The sequence below is a fragment of the Sinohyriopsis cumingii genome, chromosome 5, assembly GCF_028554795.1.
Source record: "Sinohyriopsis cumingii isolate HCF-2022 chromosome 5, ASM2855479v2, whole genome shotgun sequence".
NCBI lineage: Eukaryota > Metazoa > Mollusca > Bivalvia > Unionida > Unionidae > Sinohyriopsis > Sinohyriopsis cumingii.
In genome coordinates, this window is record NC_142965.1 from 34,040,265 (window position 1) to 34,054,991 (window position 14,727).

General features: G+C 35.1%; 1 protein-coding gene across 1 annotated transcript in view; it reads left to right on the plus strand.

Moving 5' to 3' along the window:
• The window catches only part of LOC149798913 (transcriptional coactivator YAP1-like), a 74,421-nt gene that overhangs the window by 23,501 nt on the left and 36,193 nt on the right, over positions 1-14,727 (plus strand). The window contains exon 3 of the mRNA XM_089958106.1: positions 7,961-8,190. Coding sequence (XP_089814232.1) covers positions 7,961-8,190 — 230 coding nt within the window. The remainder of the gene's footprint in view (positions 1-7,960; positions 8,191-14,727) is intronic.

Here is a 14,727-nt window from a genome sequence, read left to right on the forward strand (position 1 = left end):
CACAAATCTAAATTAGGCAGAAACAGTAAGAAAACAGAAAATGAAATAAATTACTTTTCAAACAAGTTTATACCATTTATTTTTTAATAATCATTCACGCCAACCTCAAGATAGGTGTACATGTAATTTTTTTAAAATATAAGTTTGCCTAAATAAATGCAGTTAGAACTTACCTCGTGCATCTTGAGATGTCTCCGAGTTGTAGGTCGGCTTTTATTGTTTAAACCTGTTCAGTTTGGGGGGTCGGCTTATACGCGAGTATATACGGTACTTACCAATTTGCTTCCCTTGCCATGAATAATCTATAAAATCCCTTATGAATTCACACGGAATAGTTAACACCATCAACACATGAAAATAATTCTGTTTTATGTACTAAGAAATTCCACTTGTCATCTCTCTTGCAAACTGACCTCACTGGTGGCCTAGTGGTTAGAGCATCCGAACCCTGGCCTAGTCATACCAAAGATTTCTAAAAATGGTGCTATCAGCTGCCTTACTTGGTGCTCAGCATTAAGAGGTTAGTATTAGGTTAATGTTAGGACTGGTCAGCCTGGTGTCAGGATAGTGTAACTGGGTGGGACATAATGCTACATGTCTGCGGCATGATGCCCCAGTGCTAGACATCACTATAAACTGCCACACTGCAGACATCCTAGCAATATGACACATATTCTCCTTGCTCTTTACTTTCCTTTCTTCCTTAGAATTCTCCACTTAAAATTAAAAACTAACACTTGAACAAACTCTGAATTATTATTATATAATGCAGCTTGCAACTTGTCGTGACCTGGTTGAAGTCTGGGGGGGGATTACGATGACTGTCATTTATATGAAAATATTGTGATATTTTATCAAACCTCTCTCTCCTCCTCATCCTCTTCACACTCAGGTTTCCAACTAGGGCATCTGTTGACCATTACATGGCCGTCTCAGGGAGCTGAAGAATACTCATAAAAACTTTCAGCCCCAACCATGCTTTCATTTCACTCTCCGTAATATCTCTCCATTTTTTTTTTTCTTTCTCCTCCTGCTTTTGTCTTGCATAGAGATTGGTCTTGCCTACAATCAGCTGAATAAAAAATGCTGGGGAAAAAAATCTCTAAAAAATTAAATTCATTTGCATCGGTGTCTAAATGCGTTGTTGATACTGGTGTTGGTCCTACGAATGGCCTCTTGTTGATGTGTGTTCTATAATTTATGATCCATCAATCACTTATTCTTTCATTTTCTTCTTCTTTATTCTCTTTAAAAATAATCTCATTGTCAGTCTTGTCTGATGAAAATCCTGAAAATTCTCTATCAGTGTCAGTCAAGTAAATGTCTACTCCCAGTGGCTTATCATTGTCTTTTTGCATCATTTTCAGATCTAAATAATTCTAGTATTTCTGCCTCTATGAAAGTAAAAAAAATTCCCTTTGTTCTGCAGTGTACACTTGATCTGTGTAAGCTAAAATTTATTGGTTAAACTGCCTGCATAATTAAGAAATGGATTGAAATCAACCAATGGTTCACACCACTCATGCAGGATTCAGGCCTAGGCTAATACTGCCACTCAAAATCTGTGCCCGGTATACAAGCTAGGTAAACTGTGCCATGTTATTGTGGCACGAAGGAGATGAGGGAGGTAAACGATGAGTTACTTGGCAGCAGGGGTTAATGATTTAACACCTCAAGCTACCCACCTAATTGACAAATTCAGATGTGCAGTAGCGATAGTATTCTGTTCCTGTTATTAAAATATAGTTTGGGGTTAATAAAAACAATTTGAATTATGCAGTACTTACCCATTACTATTGCCCTCCTCCCAACATGCTGTGATGTCCTGGCATAATAGTTGTATATGACAAAGGGGACTTCTGCACATGACCATGCAAATTGCGTGAGTGGACTATGTCTTATTGGCAATTATCCACTCTGTGGGAAGATTATTCATATTGAATGGACAAGGTTTTTTGTCATGAAAAGTGAAAGCTGTGCAATAGTGACAGAAGTATTGCATAATTAAAATTAGCCCCCCCCCCCCCGCATTTCACATCAGTGGTGAATTCAGCATGTTGTTTATGAAGAGTACTTTGAAACAGAAACAGGAGAGCACTTTACTGTTGGCAGAATACCTGCTGGTTACTTTGTTACTCAGAAGAACACTGTACTGTCAACAGAATATTTGCTGTTACCTTGTCATACAGACAACACTGTACTGTAAACAGAAGACCTACTGGTCACTTTGTTAAGCAGACTTTCAACAGAATACATGTTTCAGATGCTAATGAGCATTGATGATCCATTGAGTAAGGAGTAAATTGATAGAGCAAGAAGACAATGGCTGCCATTTGGACCTGATGGAAAACATTGTATTATGTAAATATTTTGAGATCTGAATTGACTCGTGATCTCAATTTAATATGATTGCGCTTATTTATGTTCATATTTGAAGTACAGAAATTGCAATGTTGTGTGACCGTTAATAGTTTTAAAACATGTGGCAATTATTAGCTACGGAAATATGAGGCTTGTGGAATTTGAGTTATGGTTTGTTATTTTTCTAAATTCACCAGCCCTGTACATTGTCAGAAAAATGGTTTTATGAGCACTGGTCTTGCAAAAGTTGACACTTTTGTCTGCAGTTAAATTGGGGAATTATAAGGGGGACCCAGAAAATTATATTATAACTAATACAATAATTGGTATAAAATAAAGACATTTATAAGGAAATGCATCTTCAGGAATTTGTGCTCATAATGTAAATTATTAATATACCAAAGCAAGATAAAATTTGAATGACCAGAAACTTTATCAACGATTACCATGTAGATATGCTTTTGAAATACCCAGAAAGTGTTGATGCATTGCAACAACAAAAAAAAATTAAATAAAGAAATTCAGCTATTACATTGAAGCTTTAGAAAACTGGTCGACCTGTAACTCAGCCTTCTCTACAGACCAGTCCCTCTGCAGACCAGTCGACCTGTAACCAAGCCTCCTATGCAGCCTGGTTTCTTTGTAACCCAGCATCCTATGCTATGGTATTGAGAAGTGAGACACAGCAGTTGTTTTTTCCTGATGGGTTAAGCAGCTTTGGCAGCATCAGCAGTTTGTTAAGATTTTTCATTTACATAGAATTCATAAATACTTTGATAAGGTCTTATATAGTACAGCTTGCATGACTTTCATATTTCCACCCACAGCCATGGGGCACATAATCATTCCATGCTCACTTTGTGTTGAATGGCTGCAATAGATGGGTAAATACCTAGTAAATCACCAATAATTTGACAAGCAGATGTTGCGTACAGGTCCACTTTAGAGGGGATTTTAAATAGTCATACCTAAATAGTAAATATCAGTACACACGGTCGACAACAGCACCATACCTGCCATAACATAATGTTTCATTCTGGAAAAGTTCATTTTCTCCCAAACCAACTGATACTGTCATGTTTCGAAAAACACTGTTTGCAGTAATTTTTGAGGAAAAAACAAACATCACTTCAAGTATCTGCCCATGGCATATATAAATGGTAAACTGTCCTGCTTTGAGCTCACATAAAGCTACCCATTTGGCAGTTTAAACAACAAATTGTCATACAGGTAAGTAAAAGGCAAGAAGGTCAGGTATAAACAACCAGCATTTCACATATTACTTAACTGGCTGACATTAACTAGTGTGATGTGCCAAGTCCTTTGAAGACTGGTGTGGGGGAGCCTATTGTGCTAATTTGCATAGGTTAAGTTTACAAAATGGAATAACCCAATTCGTTTTAAGTTGTTGGCAAATTAGAGGGATGCAAGTTGAAGAACAAAAGTTATTGTACATTACCGTTTTGAATAAGAATTTTTAAATCATCTGTATTAAACATTATTGGCAAGTTTGTAAACAGCAGCTTTTTTTGTTTTAAGTCGGATTCTGCTCCATAATGATATCAAATGCAAAGCATGATTATTTCAGTTGTAGGAATAGTGCTCAGTTGTGATTAATTTTTTAAGATGATTCTGGAAGCAATATGCTATCAGTGAAGCAAACAAAGTCCAGCAAAAATAAATGCCAGAACTCCTGGTGAAACACAGCAGTAAGGGTGGAACATATTTCCTTGCACATACTGTAAACAACTTCAACGTAAGTCAGTATGGAGTGAGCGTATGACGTCTGTTTGAAATAGAAACAATGCCTGTATGAAACTTATTCAACACACTGAATTGAACACTAGTTCTATTTATTATTATTCATTACATTATCTTCTTAAAATACTAACTATTAATTGACCCATGCTTTTTAGGATGGTTTTAGCCAGGAAATAGAGAGCTTGATAGACATTAATAAGCACATGGTCATGTTTTCACAGTTGATTTGATGAAGTAGATAAAGTGTTGACACCCATACTGGACAGAGGCATTTAATACTGCTGTATTACTTGTAAAGCCCCCATTGAAACTGAAAATATTATGCCTCCTCCCCCCTTCCCCAAAATTGGTTAGTCCCAAATGTGCATGTATATTCACTTTTCTTTAGAGGTAAGCCTATCTCAAAGTCAGACTACATCATACACATTTCTGAGAGTGCTAACATTATGTTCGTCAAGAACAATTCCATTCTGACCAGTATTTGCTATGAAAATCTTGCAGGTAAGTTTGAATAACAGTATCATTCAGTCTCCTGTGAGTGCAAAGACGAACACTAATGATTTGCATTAACTTCAGAACGCCTATTGAACTACTGAAAGTAGTGCAGACTTCATCTAATTAAGTCTTTATAGCCAATGGATTTTAAAGACAGAAAACTTGCTTTCAATTTAATGTCAATATGATTGTGATTATGTTTGTATATAGTGATGATATTTGACAATACTATGTTTTGCATCTGTTTTTTTTTTTCTTTTTAAGTGTATCTTATACTTTGAAGAAAATAGACAAGTTTTCTTTTATTCAGATTTGAATTTCCAATCATTTTCTATAGGCTTATATGAAAAGTTATCTTATACTTTGTTATGATCATGTGCACTGACACCTCTTGGGACGTCACAACACAATTTTGAGTCTCAATAAAACTTCAACATGCTTTGAAGAAAATAGTCAAGTTTTCTTTTATTCAGATTTGAATTTCCAATCATTTTCTGTAGGCTTATATGAAAAGTTATCTTATACTTCGTTTTGATCATGTGCACTGACACCTCTTGGGACGTCACAACACAATTTTGAGTCGCAATAAAACTCCAACATTGTCTGGGAATATGGCAGGTATTCAGCACTTGTTCAGGAGGTTGTGTAATACACAGCTTTGAGGCAAGTAAGGTTATGAAGTAATAGGGCTATTAAGAAAGCTTTAGCTATTGTATGATGTCATTTACCCATTAGGCATTGTGCTGCTGGCCTTTTTGTTTGCAGACAAACATATGATACAGTGTCCAGTAAACCTTATTGTTGTTTTCATCTTTAAGCGATAACTTTTGTTTGTTGTCCAAGGACTTTTAAATAATGGTTGTGAAATGTTGTTACGGAAATTGGACTGACTGTTCCAGCCTCTATGCATTGTTTTGCCCTGCAAAGATATATGAAGATCAGTAAGAAGAAGAAAAAGAAAAAGAATAATTATTTTTAGAAAAATAATTTGATCTTTGTTTGATTCAGTTGTATATCTTTGGAAGTGAATTACAAGAATAAAGTACATTTGAATAATAAAAATTGTTTCACGGTGCCCATTTTAGACACAGTAAAACAAACTAACCCTTTCAGATTTGATATTAAACACTCCATCCCCATCACAAAATTCTTGTGATTTTAACTGACAGTAAAAATTGTTTGACGTGTAGGACACAAAGCTACTTCATCGTTTATTTGCCTTTACTTTACAGAAGTGGCACAAAGACTCGAGGGCCTGGACTCAAAAGACTTTAACTTCACATATTCTTTTTAACCATGCACTTTACCCAAATGAATAAACAATAAAACCTTGACTGAAATTCTGGCCGGGGGGGTGTGGGGGGTGCGGGGGTCATGTCATTTCTTGACCAGGATATTTCCTACCGAACATTTCTACACATGCTATTGTATTTTCCATTGACATTGGCTGAATTTAGTAGAAAAGAATTACTAATGTTTATAATTAGTATTTTATTATTAAAAATGAAAACAAGTCAGCTTTTAAAATTGTGGAAAGTACAATAAAACAGTAAAATCAGAAAAATATATTACATGTCTTAAATGGATCTTAAAATAATAGTTTGCTTTGATAAGTATTATAGTGCATTAAATCACAGGTGTGTAAATAGTATTTAAGATAATGTACAAATAGAACAGAACAGCCTTACATATAGGTTGTTAGGTAGTAAGAAAAGTAGTTACAAAAGCAATTTCTGCTTCACTATATTCAAAGTTATTTTACTTTATTCATTTTCTCTACGTATGGTGTTTTGTAATAAAGATAGTGTCTACTGTTGTCTGTTTGTTTGAAGCAGGGACTGAATTCTATTGTTAAAGATGAGGTAGTGATTTGTGATGTCACAGGAGGGCCACTGCTTAAAAACCCTATAGAACCTACTGCATGTGTACTGTAACAGGGACCTGACTTCAGATGTGAAATATTGACAAGTATTAATAATTAAAGGAGGATATCAGTTTCAGATGCTGGCTTGGGAATGGTATAATTTATATTGCACAAAGCCATCTGACTTGGAGCATCCTATTTAACAGCCCCTATTACAGCCAAGTGATTGACATTGGAAATTTTTAATTGTCCATAATTAAATTGAGTAAAATTTATTGCTGAAATGAATAATAGTGTGTGAAAATAGTCATGATTCTAATCTTTCTCTGTGGTAATTATGACACAATCTAAGATGTTCAGAGATTTTGTTTTACGACAAAGAAGAAAAACCTTTTATTCTTTTTTTCTGAATTTGTTCTACAACTGAGACCACCAAACAAACCAGAAGATCTTATGGGATGGTCTGTTGTCCATCATCCGCTGTTCATCTATCCATTAACACAAGTTTGATATTGCTACTCCTCATAAATCACTGGAAGGATTGTCATAAGACTTTGCACACTTATTCATCTCATGCTTTAGTTGGTCCTAAATGAAAATGATGCTTCTGACACCCATTATGGCCACCACAGGGCCCATCTTGAAAATCTTATAAATACTCTCCTGAATGGATGGTCATGTCAACATGGGGCTTTCATTAAAAGACTTTTTATGATGTCATGCTGGTTCTGAATGAAAAATGGTGCTGATGTGATGCCCAATATGGCATCCATCTTGAAAACTTTCTTATTGCTACTCCATGGATGGTCATATCAGCAATGGGTTTTTACTTAACAACTTCCTTCATGGATGGCCATATCAACAATGGATTTTACTTAACAACTTCCTTCATGGATGGCCATATCAGCAATGGGTTTTTACTTAACAACTTCTTTCATGGATGGTCATATCAACAATGGGTTTTTACCTAACAACTTCCTTCATGGATGGCTATATCAACAATGGGTTTTTACCTACCAACTTCCTTCATGGATGGCCATATCAACAATGGGTTTTTGCTTAACAACTTCCTTCATGGATGGCCATATCAACAATGGGTTTTTACTTGACAACTTCTTAATGATATCTGGTTGGACCTAAATGAAAATTGTATCAATTCCTATATGACTGCCACATTGGTCATCTTGAATCTTATTACTGCTACTCCAGAATTGATGGCCATATTAGTACGAGGGTTTCACTAAAAGTATTCTCATTCTGTTTAGTTGGGTCTGAATGAAAATGGTGCCAAGCTGACATCCAATTTGTGAACCTGGCAGCTAATTTGAGAATTTATTATTGCTTCAGAAGATGAGAGATGGTTTGAACACATGACAGTTGAAATGAAAAAATGGTGTTCTTTTGAATTGCTTGAAATTCCTTTCAACCAGTTAAGCCTCAGTCCCTTTGAGGACACTGATCACTATTTTCCTCTTGCAGCACCTCACATGCTGAGACCTGGAATGAGGATTCAGCAGTTGCCACCAATCGCAGCTCACCAGCACTCTCCACAGCAGTGCTCATCACCCTCCATGATGCCAACATCACAAGCCCCGAGCACGCGGCAGGTACAAGCACAACATGATTCTTCTCAACGACAAGCACAGCTTCAGAAACTTCAGGAAGAAAAGGCTCAGCTACGCAAGAGACAGGAAGAACTTGCACGACAGGTTCTTAAAAAAATATATGATCTTGTTTTATTCATATCATTGAAACACTTTTCACTTGGTTACTTCAATGTCCCCCATCTTTTTTTAGAAATGGGAATGTTAAATTGGGCCTTTTCGTTTGTCCCTATTTCCTTCATTTTGTCTTTCCATTCATCTATTGATTCAACTTAAATTTTTGCACATGAACCTCTTTAATTATTATTAATTTCATCTAAATTTGGTGTGGAGCTTAATATTTGTGAGTTCTTGACTGAGTTAGTTTGTCAGCATTCTTTGTCATCATATAATGAGTTCTAGCCCAAGATTGTAAGACCCAGATTTGTTTCTGCACAGTAACTTCATAATCTTTATTGGATTTAAACCTGATGTCAGCTTTCTTTGTCATTGTTTACCAGATTGACAGCCTCTGATTGTAAGATCCACTTTCTTTTCCCACAATAATTTTTTTAATTAATTTTGGATTTCAACTAAATTTTGTTGTGCAGCTTGATATTGAGAAGTCCTTAGTCAAGGTCATTTTTTAGCATTCTGCATTATCCGTTAGTGGAATTATAGCTCCTGAATTCTTGATCTACCATTTTGATTCTGCACAATACTTCCCTTGAATTTTGTTGGATTGTAACATAATTTACCATGCAGCTTCATGTTGAAGATATTTGTTTGACTTGGTTTGTCAGTGTTGAGTGTAATTATTTTGCCATCCCCACCCCCTAATTGTCTGACCGACCCACTTTTCTACAGAATAACTCCCATAATATCGGATTTCAACTAGATAAGATGTGCATCTTAATAAGACCTTGGTTGAGTTTGATTGTCAGCTTCTTTGTCATCATTTAGCATTATGACCCATTGTTGTCAGACCTACTCATTTTTGTTTCCAGACAATAATTTGAATAATTATTAACTGATATATCCATAAAACCAAGTGAGCTTATGGTTTGGTCCTCCATCTATAATTTGTGTTTACAACTTTTTGAAACCACTGGACCAGTAATAATGGCATGTAGGCCTAAAAGATTATATTTTAATGGATGCTGATCTCTCATCCAATATGGCCACATTTACAGAAAAATAGAAAAACCTTTAAACAACTTCATAAAAAGCATCTATTTGAATTAGATCAAATTTGAAAAAGCATCCAGTTGAATCAGATCAAATTCGAAAAAACATCCAGTTGAATTAGATCAAGTATGGAAAAGCATCATGACATAGGTGGCACTCTACAGTTTCGTATTTTCCATAGGGTTAGGATTTTAAAGAAAAAGAATTTCCCCAGCTTTCCTCACTGGTTATACTGGCTATTTAAAAAAGACCTTGTATATCTTAGGTATAATGCAAGGAACCTTTAATTCCCTTTATTTTGGTGTATGATTGATGGGTGTACTATGGGTTATAGAGTATACAGCTTGGCCTTACTTCAAATGTGCACCTTTCAAAAAAAGTGCTAGCTCTACTTGGTCATTTTCACTTCCTGAACTTATATGTTTGGTAATTCATTCATTGCACTTTCAGAAGCTGGTATTGTCTAGTCGGGCAAAATTCATTTTCCCTTTTTTAATAGCTGCTATGTATAATGTACTTTAGACTAATTCAGGCTGATTTTTTAACACAAGGGAGCAGTCATTTTAGTTAGCATTGTGCTTAAATCATGTAAAATTTCCAAAAGTACAATATCCAAAGAAATATCATCCACATTACATTACTGTAGCATATAGGTATGCCAGCATTCTCTCCATTGTGCATGTTTTAAGAGCGAACTACTTCACGTTACATACGTCACTCTCTCTAAAGTACATATTAATTGGTGAGCGCCCCCATAGGGGGCTCGTTTTTAGCTGTTCTGGTCATAGACCAGAAGAGCTTATGGGCTGGCCTGTTATTTGTCCTCCACTTGCTGAATAATAGAACTTTATTTATGGTTAAAGGAACGATCAGGAAAAATGGTAATTCTGTTTTTGATCATCATGTTTGAGAAATATAAATTTAACATCCATGATTTTATCCACAGCAAGAGAGAGGAAGGGATGGAAAAAGGAATAAAAGGTCTCTGCATGTTTGTGTAGAGAGAATTTTATAGCCATTAATAAGAGAAAGAGAGATGGACATGAGGAATTAATTCCTTGTCTTCCATGTAATCAACTTTATGGTACTCATATTGATTGCAGATCACAACTCTCTTCTACTTCATCACTCTCATAAAATATTGAATCCAAATCACTACTGCACAAGTTATCACAATCAGTTGCACATAACATTAGAAACTTTTTTCACAAGCTTTGGTAACAGTTGAATTAATGCTATAATGCTTATTAATGATAACCAAATTTAACTTTTTTATGCATGGCATGTTGACATTTTTAGGCAGTCAATTAAAATATAAACATTTGACCAATTATAAATTTACATGTTAAGAAAATTCATACCATACTAGACATTATAGCAAAATTAGTTGACATGTTGTATCTTGTGTTTGTGTGTCCCAATAGCCAAATGCTCCAATAGTCACAAACAGGAAACTTCATACTTTAATATTTTATGCATAAAAAAATCGCAAGAATTTGATCTATGTTACGATAGGTTATTGACACGTCATTTCCATTTGATTTTTTTTCTCTGTGATAACAATTTTGTTTTTTAATTTTTTCCTTACAAAAGGAGCAAATGATAGGATACGGTGCACACATCATGTTTTATGGATTGCCCAATCAATATGGTGGACATGGACAGAGGGACACGGTATTAAGTGACCATTATAAGTAGTGGAAGTACACTCTGGTTGATTCCCCCCATCCAGTCTAGTGAAAAGTCACTTAATCTAGTAAAAGGCCATAATGAATTTTATTGCAACCATAAAAAGTTTTATGCTGCTTTTATGCATGGTTAATTTGTATCATTTGTTGGCTTTTCTTAAATGATTATATGTTATATACATCTATATATTGTACTTAACCTTGCTCAAACTCAATTTCATGTTGTACCTAACTAGTAACATTTATTTTGTAAACAGAATAATACATAGCTAATATTTCTCTATGAGTTTGGATTAAAGAAATTTTTGGGTCAGGGTCTAGGATGAATTTCCACTTCGAAATTCCTAAACTTATTGACAACTTTCAGTGTTTGATAAAGGAGGCTGGCATACATCCAGGTTCTGTTATTGTGTCTTAGGGTTTTATAGACTGTGTTTTACTTGAAAAATTACTTATTCTTGAATTAACATCTTGAAGCAGAATCAGTCATATTGTTGTGTTTTTATTTCTTATTTGGGTGGATTTGTTTATTGAAATTACTATTCACTGGAAATACAAAGTGCTCACCAGTAATATTCTTGGACGAACATTTTGGAATTACTGTGATTTCAGAAAAGAACAGTTTTGAATTATAATAGTGTGATACATCAAAAGACTTAGCACATCACCACAATCCAGGTCAATGGTACATTAGCATGTTTGAGACTTCAGGCATATCAATACATTCATTATTGGAACTTATTTGGAATACCTTAGAATTCGTTTGGAACTTCATACACTTGAATTTGTGATAGAACTTTTAGGACTGTTTGGGAAGTAAATTATTTGTTGAATTTTGTAAAACATATTGATGGTTTTTGCTCCTTTCAATTACTTAGTTTAACTCATTAAGCCCAGGAGGTTTTTTCGTTTATGCCTGAAATGTTAGTAGGAAACACATTTTGGGGGCTATTTCTGAATATATCCTAATACATTGACTTCCAAGAGATTTCCGGTTAACCCAATGCCTAGTTGTGATAAAAATGTCATTTTCATTTGCTAATTCACTCACACAGGAGCAGAAGGGTAAAAGTTGGAAGTTGGAGTCCTTTTCTTAATGGACCCATCATTTTCATATTCAGACCACGTTTTATTCCAAATGCCCATTTTATCCTACTTTTTGTGAAGGTTTGCCTGTCTGTGAGCAGTTGAGACTGGTCTGCCTTAGATCTGAGGCAAAAAAAAAGTCTAAAATCTTAAACAAAATCGGATTTGGACAACAGGCAAATTTTTTTGTGGAAACAAAATCAGTCAAAAACATTGCACGTTTCCCTTTGTATTTTTTTATTATTTGGTATCATTGTAGACCAACATCTGTCTACCTTTTTTATAATGCCACCCACTTTAGTGTATCTCAAATGACCTTCATGCTACAGGGCACGGAAGTAGACTATTACCTCCTGACGCGTAAACATGAATTACTCCAGCTTGCCAGACACTATGATCTATCTGAGGCGAAGGCTTCTTTAACAAAGAAAGAAAGAATAAATATTTGGTGGAAAAATTTTTTTTGGATAAATGTGTTTTTGTTTGATTAGTAAGTCTCTACCCGGCTCTGAAATGAAAGTAATAGAATTGAATGACAATACTAAATGGAAATAGAGTTTAAAAAAAGCTTCAGGTTCAGAAAGAAAGAGATAGACAAATGCAGTTACAGAAAGAAGAAAAGAATTGCAGTTGCAGAGAGAGAAAGAGATGATAGGCTAATGCAGATGCAGAGGGAAAGAAATAGAAGAGAGGCAGATACAGATGCAGAGAGAAAGAGTTGTCCGTTTATTTTCCAAGCTATTTCCAAGACCCACTTTTAAGAAATTAATGAAAACACGAACACGTATCAAACTTGAAAAGAGATTACAAATGAACACTGTACTATTTACATTGGAAATGTATGATAAAGAACACTGGAATATAGATGTCATAATCCATTTCAGAGTTGATTCTGCAAGATCAGGCATCATATATTAAAAATATATTTAAAAAAATATACATGAGCTATACTGCAAAAAGTTTTTTTCCTGCACTTTTACCCTTAAACTTTGAAAATAACGATGTTTATGAGAGAGAACATTTTTTTTGAAAGGCACAGAATTGTGTATACAGTAGTCCCCCTCTTATAAGGTCACTCCTAATGCAGCAGGGAAGTGGCCTTATAATGCGGGTGGCCTTTCTAGAGGGGGATGACAAATGTGAATAGTAAATACATATGAAAAAAGTCACAAGTACATTTAATTTTAAATATTTAATATTTTAATTAAAAAATCACATGCATGATGTGAAATAAATGTGAAACAAACTTTGTCATCATTTTCAAAAGAATGCTATGAATAACCATTGATATAGTTTTAAAACTGTCTTTATAATTATGTTACAGTTCACATCATCTGTCACTTTGTTGGTAACAGTCTAAAAAACAAACCAGTCTCGTCACATTAAAAAATATCCTTGCTGTCATATCCCCTGCATATATCCTTTAGTCTTTTGTTCCAATCTTTGACTTCATTATTAACATCAGCCGATTCGCCAGTAAGGACAGAACATTTGATATTGTGTCACACTTGAAATCTGTCCAACCATCCGTTACTTGCGGTAAAGTCGTCATATCCCAGTTCAACTTTCCACTTCTGCAGAATTGTTTCATTATCTTTCACGATCTTGTTTATCTGAGTCTTCCCGACATTAGTTTTCTGCAAGGATCCTCGACGACCTCCCCTGTCAGTTGAATTACTTTCACGTTCTCCTCTAAACTGAGAATTTTTATTTTCCTGGATGACATGTTGATCTTTTTGCAGTAAGTTATTCATGTTGCCAACTACAATACTGATAAAACAATTTTGTATGCATCTAAACAAATTGCCGTGTGTTTTTAAAGGAAGTGATCTTGTCACATGATTCGTTAGTCGCAGTCTGGTACCCTATTGTTTTTATACATTTCTTGAAACTAAGTGAGAGAAGCCAAAACGGCTTCGATATGTACATGTACCATTAACATCATGCAGATTTGACCTCGCGGCCACTAGGATTTGTAATTTTGACAATTATTGTCAGTAGTAATAGCCACTGATTATCAAAGTGAACAAGTTCAACATCTTACTGAGGGAAGCCATAAATGCTACCAAACCATTTTCCTGCTGACTTGGGTATTGTACATCGATACTGCCACTTCTCAGCTGTTACTACTGTTCAGTAATTGTAATCTTAACAATTATCAGAGTGACTAAACCGGACATCTTATGATAACACAGCAGTAAGGCTAATTGGATTACATGTACATACCCTTTTGTATGGATTAAAATTTGAGTCTTTCTCGGTTTTTTATGGAATAAATTTGGCTTCTTGTGAGGCGTAAATGATATAATATTAACCTTAGTGATAAATGTACTTTACACAACACTTCTTTCAGTAACGAAAACCTGACATCGGGAAACAGAAATCGGATTACACACACATTATGAATAAAATACTGGTTCTGGATACATATTCAAATAAAATGCGTCCGCTTGTGAGGGGTAAATTATATAATTTTGCACTAATATGCTGGTCGCGTTAGCCGGGAGGCCTTTCGCAAGGGGTACTTTTGAACACAAACTCGTCGGTGCCAACGGATTCTGGCCGTAAGGAGCGGGTGGCCACTGGTCAGGGGGGCCGTTCAAGAGGGGGACTACTGTACAAGCTTCCACTACATGTAAAATCTGCTGAAAATATTAGAGTATTTAAGAACAGATATCATGAGCATGTATGTGTTTCTAAT